Source organism: Staurois parvus, unplaced genomic scaffold (assembly GCF_062004578.1).
Source record: "Staurois parvus isolate SC_StPar_1 unplaced genomic scaffold, SC_StPar_1.0 ptg000429l, whole genome shotgun sequence".
NCBI classification, from domain to species: Eukaryota; Metazoa; Chordata; class Amphibia; order Anura; family Ranidae; genus Staurois; species Staurois parvus.
Window position 1 is genome coordinate 1,529,312 of NW_028318225.1, and position 14,671 is coordinate 1,543,982.

At 45.1% G+C, this 14,671-nt stretch overlaps 1 protein-coding gene across 1 annotated transcript in view; it reads right to left on the bottom strand.

The window, feature by feature from the left end:
• The window catches only part of ELP2 (elongator acetyltransferase complex subunit 2), a 199,041-nt gene that overhangs the window by 76,761 nt on the left and 107,609 nt on the right, over window positions 1-14,671 (bottom strand). Inside the window, exon 11 of the mRNA XM_089687543.1 lies at window positions 2,646-2,777. Coding sequence (XP_089543669.1) covers window positions 2,646-2,777 — 132 coding nt within the window. The remainder of the gene's footprint in view (window positions 1-2,645; window positions 2,778-14,671) is intronic.

Here is a 14,671-nt window from a genome sequence, read left to right on the forward strand (position 1 = left end):
ACTTTCCTACCTACTAAGTCAAACACTGATTTAGGTTATTTTCACCAAAGACATAGCAGAATACATTTTGGCCAAAATTTGTGTAGAAAGATTATTTTTTGCAAAATGTTATAACAAAGAAAAATGCATTTTTCTTTAAAGATTTTCGGTCTTTTTTGTTTATAGTGCAAAAAAAAAAAAAAACCAGTGGTGATTAAATACCACCAAAAGAAACCTCTGTGAGAAAAAATAATAATTTCATATGGGTACAGTGTTGCACGAGCACACAATTGTCATTTAACCGCCTTCCTGCCGCCTTATAGCAGATAACCTGCTACAGGGCAGCAGAGCTGCGCAAAATCACGTATATATACGCGATTTCTCATTTACAGGTAGGGAAATGGCTATTCGCAGCCCTAGCTGTCAATCACTAGGTCCCGGCCGGTGATTACTTGCTGGCACAAGGTGATCACGGAGCATTACCAATGGAGCTAGAGAACTGTATGTAAGCAATACCGTTCTCTCCCGTCAGCTCCTGCACACTGCTTTGCATACAAAGCCGTGTGCTTACAGTGGAAAGCACTAACACAGCCCACAGTAAGAAAGCACACAGTTAACCCTTTGATCATCCTACATTAACCACTTCCTTCCCAATGTCATTAGTACAGTGTCAGTGCTTTTTATTAGCACTGATCACTGTATTGGTGTCACTGGGGATGTCAGTGACACCAAGTCAGTTCCCCCCAGTGTCAGAATGCCCGCCGCAGTCCCGCTATAAGTCACTGAATGCCACCATTACTAGTAAAAATTAAAAAAATTAAAAATCCCAGTATATATACCGCCATTTGTAAACGCTATAACTTTCACATAAACCAATTAAGTTACACGTGTTGGGATTTTTGTTTAGTAAAGACGTAGCATAATACATTTTGGCTTACATTTATGACAAAATTTGTTTTTTTAATTTTTTTACTGGACATGTTTAATATCAAAATGTCAAAAATATTGTTTTTTTTTCTTAAAATGGTCTGTTTTTTTCTTTTTTCATACATTAAAAAAACAAAAAAACAAAACAAAAAAAAAACCGCACAGGAGATCAAATACCACCAAAAGAAAAACTGTTTGTGGGGAAAAAAGGACATACATTTCATTTGGGTGTAATGTTGCATGACCGCACAATTGTCAGTTAAAATAACGCAGCGCCGTATCTAAAAAAATAAATAGCCTGGTCAGGAGGGGGGGGGGGGGGTAAATCCTCTGGAGGCCAAGTGGTAAAAGTGAAACTGTGCTTAAAGGTGAAAACTGGTCTGGGCACGAAGGGGGTAAAAGTGCCCAGTAGGCAAGTGGTTAAACATCCAGCACCATCATCATTGGTGGTCATCCTCACCCTATCATCATTGGTAGTCAATGGCACTTTAAGACCCTGCCACATTTACCTTTCATTTTCCTGCTGTGTTTACAAACAAGCACTCAGCCTATTCACAGTGGAAGAAAAGAAGCTTCTTTCGTTTGGAAAGAGCTGAATGTTTGTAAACACTACTAGTGTTTACATGCCTAATGACTGTGATTGGTTGACAGTGATCTTAAAAGGTAAAGAGCCACTCTGATTGCATCAATACATTGTGGGTGATCTGAGCTGTTCAATGACAGCTCAGAACACAGACCTTTGTGGCGCACTTACAGCCAGAGTGTGTTTTCTGAAGTGTTGCCTATAAATGGCACTTGCGAAATGCATGTCCTTCTCCCCACCATTGTTTTACAATACAGTGGTATGGAGGTACTTAAAATGAATTTTGACTCAATTTAACTCCTTCAGTAAATCAGTCTTATTAGTCATTCCCATGTGCAAAGCACTATTAAGACATTATCTTGAATATGCAGTTCACTATTGGACACCAGTTCACAGAAGTAATGGTGGGGAACCTGAGAAAATGCAGAAAAGAGCAGTTGAACTAATTAAGGGGCATAAACGGCCTTGGCTATAAGAAAAGATGAAATTAACTGAATTTTTCTTCCTTGAGATAAAGGGTTTGAAGGGGGATCACTGTGTAACTACATAAATGGTCTATAAAGAAAAGAGGTTTAATCCCCACCATGCTTTAAAGTATTTGTGCTAGTGTTTGGATGAACTTGGGGTTTAGGGATCTAGGGATGTAGATTTTTTAATTGATTAAATAACTATGATCACATAAAAATACTGTTAAACATTCACAATTCTAACAGTTGCTAGCACGTTATGAGTACTAACACTTCTCCTGATTCGCCCGTTTGTATTATAGAGTCACTATACTGGATTTTGCTTATAACTCTGTTCCTGCCTCTGGCCTTTAGTGACTTTAGACAGAAATCTTGTGCTGCAGCCCTTGTCTAGGCAACAGACCAGGATCTTGGCTAGAACTCAGTTAGAACTCCACTGTCCTTACAGGAGTGGTTGTTGCCAAGCTATACCAAAGACATAACACTGGTAAATGTTATGTATTTGTGACAAACATGCTGCTCAAATTTGATATTGCTGTTGTGTATAAGTGTTGTGTGCATAAGTGGTACAATTATATGTGTTGCTACATAGAAGCACCAGAAATAGAGATCCACTTTTAGGTAAAACTTGAAAAAAAAAATGGTTAGTGAATTAAGATGTCATATGTACAAGACAAAGTTTATTTTACCTGCGTAGATGAATTCTGACGCCACATGTGAAGAGCTCCATGAAACGCATGAGCAACAATCATTGACTTCTCGGGGCTAAATTGGCATCCATAAAATCCCAGTGTGTTGCCTCCAACTTCTCCAACACGGACCTTTACATTTAAAAGGAGATAAACATTACTGGGATTCTTAAGATAGGATTATTAGTAAAATTTTGGAGCGCTCGTGGTGAATGTCCAGAATAAAAAACAGTAATCTTCATAACCAGCAGACAATATAAAACAGTTTAATGGAGCAATAAAAGCAAGAATCACCATAAGGATGTATCCATGAATGGATGTCACACAAGGATCAGTGCAAACCGTAGACTGAAGGAATGATGGGAGCGGCTTACAGTGTTGTAAGCATGGCAATGGAGAGCCTGGATGGTGAGCTCAATGGGTGGAAGGTGAAGGAGCCACAATTGATGGTATACAGGTGACCAAGGCCAGCGGTGTGATAGAGACTCCACAGGAGGAATGAGAGGAGCAGGATGGACCTCCTTGGTTGCTGGAGATCGCACACCGGAAGTGACCTCAGTGGAACACAAGGAAGCTAGGAAGAACCATCAGAAAGGTGTAGGAAGGAGACCAATCTCAACAAGTCCTGGTTACCATGATGACACGTTTCACATGCTTTGTCACAATCCTGTGACATTCTGTCTATTCTGTCAATCCTGTCTATTCTGGACATTTGCCACGAGCACTCTGATCTTTTATGCTTTTCTTTTGACTGCATACTCTTTATGGTCATTGGAGCAGCTGTGGGATTGCCTGCCTTTTCTTCACTCTAGTTTACCCGGTGCTGGTTGAGGGCATTAACGCCTAGTCGTTTGTTTTTGTTGTTAGTAAAAGTTGTGTATACACTATCAAGAGTAAAAACAAGTTGCAACCACAGCACAATTTGCTAAGTATGTAATCACAAGTAGTTCAGTCATCTCTATTACGAAATTGTCTTGGATGAAAAAAAAAATTATGTGTGTGTATATTATTATTATTAGAGATGAGCGAATTATTCAAAAATTCGATTTGGCTGATTCGGCGAATTTGCGGAATAAATTCGTTTCGAGTCGAATATATTCGCTGCGAATTTAACTTATAAAAAGGGTGTTTCTAGGCTTCAGAGAGCCTTTATATTAGTGCAGAACACTGTACCTTTAATTTAAATGCCCTTGGAGTCTGCTGGGGAAGAGAAATAATACTGTCAGTCAGTATGACATGCAGATGAGTGCCGTCGATCTTAGAATCACCGCACACTTCACTCATTTGGGCAGTCACGGGGCCAAAACCAGAGTGTGGAGCCACAGTGTGGCGGTGGAGGCAGCAGCAATGGGAGGCCATACAGCACCCTATGAAAAAATGGAACCCACCAGCAGTGTGAGGAGACCTGAAAGTGGCACATGGCAGAGTGTGGCGATGGAGACAGCAGCAATGGGAGGCCGTACAGGGACCCATGACACACTCTGGACCTGGCAGCAGCATGAGGAGGCGGTACAGGGGCCCATGACAGATTACGGGCCTGGCAGCAGCATGAGGAGTCGGTACGGGGGCCCATGGCAGATTACGGGCCTGGCAGCAGCAATGGGAGGCCATACAGCACCCTATGACAAAATGGAACCCACCAGCAGTGTGAGGAGACCTAAAAGTGGCACATGGCAGAGTGTGGCAATGGAGACAGCAGCAATGGGAGGCCGTACAGGGACCCATGACACACTCCGGACCTGGCAGCAGCATGAGGAGGCGGTACAGGAGCCCATGACAGATTACGGGCCTGGCAGCAGCATGAGGAGTCGGTACAGGGGCCCATGGCAGATTACGGGCCTGGCAGCAGCAATGGGAGGCCGTACAGGGACCCATGACACACTCTGGACCTGGCAGCAGCATGAGGAGGCAGTACAGGGGCCCATGACAGATTACGGGCCTGGCAGCAGCATGAGGAGTCGGTACGGGGGCCCATGGCAGATTACGGGCCTGGCAGCAGCAATGGGAGGCCCGTAATCTGCCAGCACCCTATGACAAAATGGAACCCACCAGCAGTGTGAGGAGACCTGAAAGTGGCACATGGCAGAGTGTGGCGATGGAGACAGCAGCAATGGGAGGCCGTACAGGGACCCATGACACACTGTGGACCTGGCAGCAGCATGAGGAGGCGGTACAGGGGCCCATGACAGATTACGGGCCTGGCAGCAGCATGAGGAGTCGGTACGGGGGCCCATGGCAGATTACGGGCCTGGCAGCAGCAATGGGAGGCCATACAGCACCCTATGACAAAATGGAACCCACCAGCAGTGTGAGGAGACCTGAAAGTGGCACATGGCAGAGTGTGGCAATGGAGACAGCAGCAATGGGAGGCCGTACAGGGACCCATGACACACTCTGGACCTGGCAGCAGCATGAGGAGGCGGTACAGGGGCCCATGACAGATTACGGGCCTGGCAGCAGCATGAGGAGTCGGTACGGGGGCCCATGGCAGATTACGGGCCTGGCAGCAGCAATGGGAGGCCCGTAATCTGCCAGCACCCTATGACAAAATGGAACCCACCAGCAGTGTGAGGAGACCTGAAAGTGGCACATGGCAGAGTGTGGCGATGGAGACAGTAGCAATGGGAGGCCGTACAGGGACCCATGACACACTCTGGACCTGGCAGCAGCATGAGGAGGCGGTACAGGGGCCCATGACAGATTACGGGCCTGGCAGCAGCATGAGGAGTCGGTACGGGGGCCCATGGCAGATTACGGGCCTGGCAGCAGCAATGGGAGGCCGTACAGGGACCCATGACACACTCTGGACCTGGCAGCAGCATGAGGAGGCGGTACAGGGGCCCATGACAGATTACGGGCCTGGCAGCAGCATGAGGAGTCGGTACGGGGGCCTATGGCAGATTACGGGCCTGGCAGCAGCAATGGGAGGCCCGTAATCTGCCAGCACCCTATGACAAAATGGAACCCACCAGCAGTGTGAGGAGACCATCATTTCTCGGAAAGGTGCTGAGTCCACCACTTGGAAAGGGAGGGACTGCAGCACCAGCAACTTGGACAGGAGGACGTTCAGCTTCTGCACCGTCGGGTGCGTGCTCGCAAACTGTTGTCTCTTGGAAACGGATTCCAAGAAAGACTGCTGACGGAATCCGTGAAGAGGAGTAGCAGGAGAAGGAGCATCTGAACGAGCGGAAGATGCCAACGAGCGACAACTCCCCTCAGCAGAGGTGTTGGAGCCTTGACTGGCTGATAGAGGGCGATTGACGTCGGGTGACGGAGCAAGTAACGGAGCGGGTGATGGAGCGGGGGCTGGGGCAGGCAGAACCGCCGTATCTTTATCACGGTTTTCCCAGGCCACCGAATGGCGACGCTGCATATGCTGACACAACGCTGTAGTCCCAACATGGGCCCCCTGGCCACGCTTGACTTTCTGGCCACATAGTCGACATACGGCTACGTTTACTTCCTCGGGCGGCTTGACGAAAAATTGCCACACCGCCGAGTAGGAAACTTTGCCCCCGCTACTCCTCACTGGCTGACTGATACTTCCTCCGTGCACACCGGCACCACTACTGGCCGTGGTGGTAGGCTGCAGTGGAGCTGGTGCTCTACTCCGTGGCCGTTTGCCTCCACTGACACTGCTGCGACCCTGCTGCCTCCTGGGCAACCCACCGACTGTTTTGCTCGCTGCCAAGCTGGCACCCTCTTCTCCTGATGATGCGGAAGCAATAGCCTGATGACGACGAGGCTGCCAAGTGCGATCAGCCTCATCATCATCAATTAGGGTCTCCGCCTCACTACTAGTCCCCTCGGCTGCGTGTGGGTCAGGAGACAGACCTGTCTCTAGACCGGCTACCGAGCCACTCTCCTCGCCAGTACTTCTTCGCCTGGCTGCTGAAGAGGCGGATGTCTCCCCCCGTTCCTGACCGCCCTCTGTTAGCTCTTCCTCACTGTACAGTGGGGCTGAGCCCACAGCATGCGATACTTCGCTTGGTGAGGGAACACCAAAGGACAGGGGCAGGTAGAGGACACGTGATTTCAGTGGGCTTGCTCCCGGGCCATGCCAACTAACGGTTGTGTCTGACGTACCCACCGACCGTTGGCTGTAGGTGTCAGAGGTGACCTGGGAAGAGGAAGACGACCGAGCCAACCAATCGATGACGGCAGGGTTGTCGGTGGAGACACGACCGCTGGATGACACCGGGAGCACTGGCCTCTGGCTGCGACTAGTGCTGCCTCGACCCCTTCCTCTGCTGCCACGTCTGCTCGCTCCTGAAACATTGCCTCCTCTGCCACTCCTCTGCGTGTTGTCTGACATACTCTTTAATTCAACGATTCTGTGTCCCTGAGTAACGATTCTGTGTCCCTCAGTAACGATTCTGTGTCCCTGAGTAACGATTCTGTGTCCCTGAGTAACGATTCTGTGTCCCTGAGTAACGATTCTGTGTCCCTGAGTAACGATTCTGTGTCCCTGAGTAACGATTCTGTGTCCCTGAGTAACGATTCTGTGGCCCTAAAGTCTCTGTGGCCCTAACTCTGTCCCTAATACACAGAGGTCTGTCTCTCTTGAATGACCGGAGGCTAATGGAGAATTCTAAGATGGCCGCGATTTATAGCTCCACCATTACACAGTGCTGGCTGGCTGGCTGCTGATTGGCTAATGCGATCACATGTCATGAATGAATGCATTATGGGTCAGCGCGCCTTGTCTGCGCGCCTTCCCAGAGATCCCCGCTCCGTCGCCACACATGTCGCCGCCATTTTTGGGAAAATTCGATTCGTGCATCCGAAGTTTGCTAATTTTCGGATTCGGCACGAATCGAATATTTCCTAATCTTCGAAACGAATTCCACTTCGTCATGTTCGATTCGCTCATCTCTAATTATTATTATACAGGATTTATATAGCGCCAACAGTTCGCGCAGTGCTGTACAATATAAGGGAGACAGTGCAATTACAATACATTTCAGTACAGAAGGAATATGAGGGCCCTGCTTGTGGAGCTTACAATCTATATATACACACACACAAACACACACATATAAATAAGAGGCATGTAGTGAGAGTAGGCAGTCTAGTCCTTATTCAAGTTAAAATTTAAAATACATTTTGGAAGAATGATCTTACAGAGAACCTGCAATGTACACTCAACTTGTACAATATGCATTATGACTTAAAATAGATAATACAAGTTTCTTGTAAGCGCCTTTACTATACTCTCCAATGGAAAGAATTGTGATGCCCACAAACATCAAACAGGCTAAGACGGCACCAAAACTAGCCAATGATTCCACTAGTCAATGAATCCTTTAATTGGATTGTGGAGAGTGGTGAAGGTCCTAAAGTTGATGCCTCTTCAAAATGTGTACAAAAGATTGGAAGTTACCCAGTCGCAAAGGCAGCCTGCAATGTTAGTTGTGTAACAAAAAAAAAAAAAAAAAAAACACATGACAAGTTATTTTTAAGTTATGGAAAGTATAAATATCCACTCCCAACCCAGAACAGTCAGGCTCTCTCTCACAAAAATACAGTAAGTTTATCTTATCTTGTGTAGAACACAAGGTAAATACATATTTTAGGTCTTCAGAGTACTTAAAACACCCAAAACATTATATATTTTTTTGAAAGCAGAGACTCTGTAGCATAAATGGTGGCAGCTGTAATTTTTTTGTCATATGATAAATTGAAAATAGATTGCCAAATCTATATTTTCATTAAAAATATACTCAAATTTGGGAGCGTGCCCAACTTCCAGCATGTAAACAGCTCCCCTTCTTAGCTCTGTGCCTGATCAGCCATTGACACTTTAGCTGTCGATGTCTCCTTTACCACCACCTGACATCCTCACTACCCTGTTGGATAAAATAAAGGTCGGCAAAGAACAATCTAAAATCCAAGGAGAAAACTTGGTGTGCCTCACCCATGCAGTGACCCAAGATGGCAGGTGAAGCTTCTTAACTAGCAGCCTTTATCAAGTAGATGACCATCCAATTTGGAGTGAGGGTGGATTGGATTGGCCAGAGTCTCCTGACTTGGTTGCAGAGGACCTCTGCTGGATGGGAAGCTGAATGCTTCGGAAGGCATGAAGAGCAGACATTACCACAGATTATGGCCTCTTAAGCAATGCCAAGCCTCACCTTTACAACGCAGCTAGAAACACTTAAGGTGAAGTTATCACTGCTTAAAGATGTTCACAAAATAGACACTGGGTTTCAAATGCTTTACAATGCCTTAGCACCCTAGATGATGATTTACACCTGTTATCTGTGTACTTTTGGGACACAACTGCCGAATATAAATCTCAGGCTGCAACACTGGGGATGTAGAGGACTAGCCACACCATAATTCAAGATTCTTGGGCTTCCCAGAGGATTCCTCTGAGAATACCCCTTCCGGACTCCTGCTTGCCCAAATCTTCTATTCCAAAAATGAAGAAGCTAATCTCAGGAAAGCCAGGATTATGCAAGATCTGAAGCACCACAACAATATCATCACTGTTTTTCAACCTTTCAGAGTGTGTTGAAACATTTGAGGGACAGAAACCTTCTCTATAGTATGCTGTATACTGAGTAAAATGTATTTTCATTATGTCCGATTTAAGAGATATGCTGAGCTTTCTCCTTGCTCACATGTGGGATATGGTTAGCTGCATAGTTCAGCTCTAGCCATCCTTAAATAAATCCGTCCAAGTGGGTGTAGAAGAAACTCCTCCTAGTGTATTCTGTTGTTGCATTCAAAGATAAAAATTACAGTGATTAGAGACTGCAAGCCGGTTGGGTGGGATTTGAATTCTCGTGGCTTTTCTATGTTTGCCATATCTGTGATTCACCAAAAAAAGAGAACAGACTATTGAAATCTGCAATGGCTCATGCATGCTACTAACTGTGGCATGTGATATGATATGACGTCCACCCACCACTAGGAATCATTTATCATTGTTCCCATCCTTTTAAATAGCAGATCTGTCTATTATCATATAAGTCCTAAAAGTTGTTCGGACTGTCTGGGGATTGAACTCCAAAATTAATAGATCCCTAGTATTTATAAATGGAAAGAGGTAGATTCCCCATCATCCAATTCTGGATAGGTCTTATAAATAAGGCCTTGCCTCTATATAAAATGACATATACCTCTAGAGCAGGGGTACTGAATTAAAACTCATGAAGGTGCGACCAGTAAAATTTTCTTCCCACAGGGGTCTGAACCACATTTATTTTTTCCACCCTTCTCTTACTGTATATCACAATCCTATACTTCAGTGTCCTCAGTCCCCCCCCCCATACATCACAGTCCCCAACTTCACCCCCACCCACTCCTTTACAGTACACCCCCATTATTTTCAGCAGTCCTCAACCCCCCTTCAATTCATCACCCCCGCCCCACACTACTATCCTCTGCCCCCTTCACATCTCTCCCCCACACTACTGCTGGGGGTTATGTGAAGGGGAAGAGGACAGAACTGTGCCCCTTCACATCTCCTCACAACACTGTCACCCTTTAGATCTCCCTCCCCACAGCATTACCCCCCCCCCCCCCCAACATCTCTCCCAGCAGCACTGCCCTACCCTCTCACATCACAAACTGTATTCTGAGCAGACTTCCATATCACGTGTTACGATAGTCTTTTCTCTCTGAACCCACTGGAGTTTATTCATACAAAGTATTCAAATTGCTACTATGCGCATGCGATCTCTTATAGGTCTGGTTTATTCAGCAGTTCATGTTTTTTTTTTTCCTTTGCTGGATGCATAAGGTGTACTACATATTTTGGTTACAGCATAAGTCATGGTCATTGAGCTACCAAACTCTACTTTGTACACTGTTCTGTGAGTTGAGGATTTTTATCTTCATTTGCCATGCTCATGATTCTGTGTACCTGTGCCTTGTTTTGTATAACAAAGAAAAGGTTTCTAAAATGACCCTTTAAAAATATATTCAAATTAACATTAGTGCTCCCAAATACAATATAATTTTTTTAAATATAATGAAACAGAATACTAGTGTATAGAATCACTTCTATGTAAAAGCCAACAGCTCACTGTAAAAATGTAAACAAACCTGATAGTTGGTACACTTGACAGCGTTCCTACCAACGTAGTAGTTATGTTGATATATATATATATATATATATATATATATATATATATATATATACACATATACATATACACACACACACACACACACACATACACACACATATATATTCTATGACACCTGTTGTACTGGCATTATAATAAAGTGGAGGCAACTGGATACAACAGCAACTCAGCCAAAAAGTTACGGTAGGTTAACGCATGTGAGTGGGGTTAACGCATGCTTAAGCACACAGTGCGCAGGAGTCGCCAATTGTCTGCAGAGTTAATAGCTAATGACCTCCAAACTTTGTGTGGCCTTTGGAGTACCACAACAGTGCGTAGTGGGCTTCATGGAATGGGTTTCCATGGCCGAGCAGCTGCATCCAAGCCTTACATCTCCAAGTGCAATGCAAAGCATCGGTTGCAGTGGTGTAAAGCACATCGCCACTGGACTCTAGAACAGTGAAGACGTGTTCTCTGGAGTGATGAATCATGCTTCTCTGTCTGGCAATCTGATGGACATGTCCAATGTAGATTTGATGATGGACATGTCCAATGTAGATTTGCAAGTTGCCATTAGAATGGTACATGCCTGATTGCATTGAAGGATTATCCTCCATACGGACCCAGCATTCCTACCAAAGGTCACATCGCACTTCCATAGATCACAAGAAATCGGAATACCATCCTCCTGTGGGAACCCGAGCAATGCCGAAGAAAGAGGCTACAACAAAATTGACGTAAGAAGATGCCTAATCGCATACATCGAGTGCACCAAAGCATGGAGACGCTCATCCAGCGCCTCTGTCTTATTCCAAGAACCAAGGAAGGGATACAATGCCTCAAAAGGCACCATCGAAAGATGGATAAGAGAAGCCATCTCAGAAAGGGTACAAAACCGTGTCACTAAGGCCACCTCCTGGCTTGAAAGTGCACTCAACTAGGGCCACTGCAGCTACCTGGGCAGAGAGAGTTGTTACCTCCCCCGGACAGATCTTCAGGGTCGCCACATGGTTCAGCTTCAGCACCTTCGCCAAGCACTACCGGTTGGACCTGATTGCCAACAAGGACAAGGTGTTTGGCAGGAAGGTCCTGCAAGCAGCAGCCCCGCCCTAACTTACGTATTCCTATTCAGTCCTCTCATTGTGAAGCTGTCCTGGAAGATGAACCGGGAAAACAGTTATTTACCTGTTAACTGTATTTCCAGGAATCTTCCAGGACAGCATAGCTCCCTCCCAATTACTGTATAGCTATATATGCTAACATTCTGTTCTTCAATGAACTGGACATATATTGTTCCTACTCTAATCTTTATGCTTTATCCTAGGCCTTTGGTTCATATTCCTGTACTGAGGGCCCCCTACGGAGAGAGGCTACTTATAGGAAAAAAGTGGATCAGGTTTTTCCTGAGAGGAGACTATCTCTCATTGTAAAGCTGTCCTGGAAGATTCCTGGAAATACAGTTAACAGGTAAATAACTGTTTTTTAACTCCACAATAAGTCATCACTCTACTCACTATTCAACTTTCAGCATATTGCCCATCACATGTGCTCTATAGCAGAGCAGAATTGGAACCTAGCACTGACCCTCTCAATCCCAGCATGAATCCTGGTATGCAGGAGATTCAATTATTTTGATATAAAGAAATATTATAGTGTTTACACTAAAAGCATTTAAAAAACACATAATTTCTTTAATATGCCTTGCATTCAGGTTTAAGGTCAGTTTCAAATGAAGGGTTTGATTGGGTCTGCCTGTCAGTTTTTCAGGCAGACCACCCGGGCAAGGATCCAGAGAAAACTGTGCCTCTTACAAGCCGGTATCCTTCTTGAATATTGACACTAAGAATTTAGGTAACAGTATGGCCGCTCATCTTTCTCCTGTGTAGGAAGACCTGATCCAGGTTGGTTAAACCATGTTTATGCCTGGCAAGGGAGCGGAAATTAAGATCAGATGCCTGTTTTTGAACCCCTCAATACAAAATACTAATGGGGATGTGAGTCCTTGCCTCCCTTGATGCCAAAAAAGGGATTTGACTTTGTGAAGTGGTTCTATCTCTGGGAGGTCCTGTGGAGGTTTGGCTTCAGGCCTAATTTTTGTTGTGGCTAAGACTTCACTACCAGGCTTTTCGGGCCAGGGTTCATGCCAATGATAGACTGTTGGGTTCCTTCCAGCTTCAGAGAGGGACCTATGAAGAGTTTCTCTTTTTGTCTCGACTATTTGCCTGGGCCCTGGAGCCCTTAGTAATTCTGATTACTCTTCACTGTTCTTTAGTCCAGGGTCTTCAAATAGGTGCTCTAGGGGAGAAACTGTCCCTTTTATGGGGACAAGGCCCTTCTATATTTAAATGATGCAGGTTGTGCAGCCCTGGATCTTTTTAAAGTGGTATTAAAGCCTTGTTTTTTTTTTTTTTTTAAGTAACAAACATGTTATACTTACCTGCTCTGTACAGTAGTTTTACACACAGCAGCTCCGATCCTCCTCTTTTTGGGTCCCCCAATGGTGCTCCTGGCTCCTCTGCCTTAAGCAGTGCCCCCAGAGCAAGCTGCTTGCTCTGGGGGCACTGATGCGTGCTCGCTCCCAAGCCACTGCTCTATACATCCATAAGACACAAAGCCGTGGCTGCCCCCCCACTCTCTCCTCATTGATTCACTGTTTTTTTTAATCTTCATGCATTCTTTAACACCTTTGGAGTTTATGTTGATATACAGAATAACTGGTCTAATTTGTTCCCTCTTGACCTTCAGTCTCAGACACTAGAGTCACCCCCTTCCCCCTTGAAGTGAGTGGATGGATTTTGATATCTGGGTATCCAGGTGAAACAGGGATTTGACTAGCTTCCCTGCCCCTAACCTATAGCATATCCTCCGGTAAAGATGTGCTTCCTGATCCAGTCTCCCGTTCAACCTGTTGGGCCTTAATATTCTAAAGATGAAGATCCTTCCGTAATTAATTTACATCTACCATAATTGCCCTGTTTGGGGGTTGGGCTCCTTTTTTCAAGAGATTGATCTCTGTGTGAGCTCCTTCATATGGAATATCACCCTTCTCCAACTGGTGAAATCTTCTCTTCCACTTTTCCACCTGGGTGTGAAGGCTTGGCCATACCCAACTTTCAAGCATAGTACTGGGTAGCCATTCTGTTTACTGTTTGATGGTGGTTTGTCCACTCCTATTCTAATGCAGTGGTGTGCGCATGGAAGCTGCCTTCTTTGAATTAGTAGTGAATATGGACAAGGACCCCAAACAATATCGGACAATGCAGTGAAATACATAAATGATTACGTATGCTGAATTACACTGCCCACAGTACTAGAAGAATGACTAACATTGTTTGACATCGGAGAGCCAGTTAAAGTGTTACTAAACTCAGGACCCTGCATTCACTTTATGTGGTCTCCAACAGTACACATAACATGGAAATGCAATTATTTTAGTAAATATAAACTGTTAAATACACTCTCTCATCAGCAGTTAGAGAAGCCTTGTGACTTATCAGTATTCAGCAGAGCACTGGTTAAAGATTGTAGAATGAGGTTTCTCTAGGAGGATGCAGAACCCCTGACCTCTGTCTGGGCAGTGCTGATTGGCCCTGTGCCGATCATGTGCACTCTCCCAAAAAAAAAAAAAAAAAAAAAAAAACTCTCTAGCAATACACACCAATTTGAGCATGTGCAGTGTCTCCACACAATGTGTCTTATCAGGAGATAAGAGGGGATCACTGGAAGAAGGGTGAGGATCAGAGAGGTCAGGATCAAACAGCATTTTCACACAATGCAGAGGATTAACAATGAGTATAACAAGCATGCTTTACCGCGTATACAAACTGATTTTACTGTTGTGGGTTTAGTAACACTTTATTTTTGATTCTCTGCAGAACTGTGTCTTCTATAATTCAATTCCCATGTCAAAAAAGCATTGCTTGCAGGATAGCTTTCAGTACTCTCACA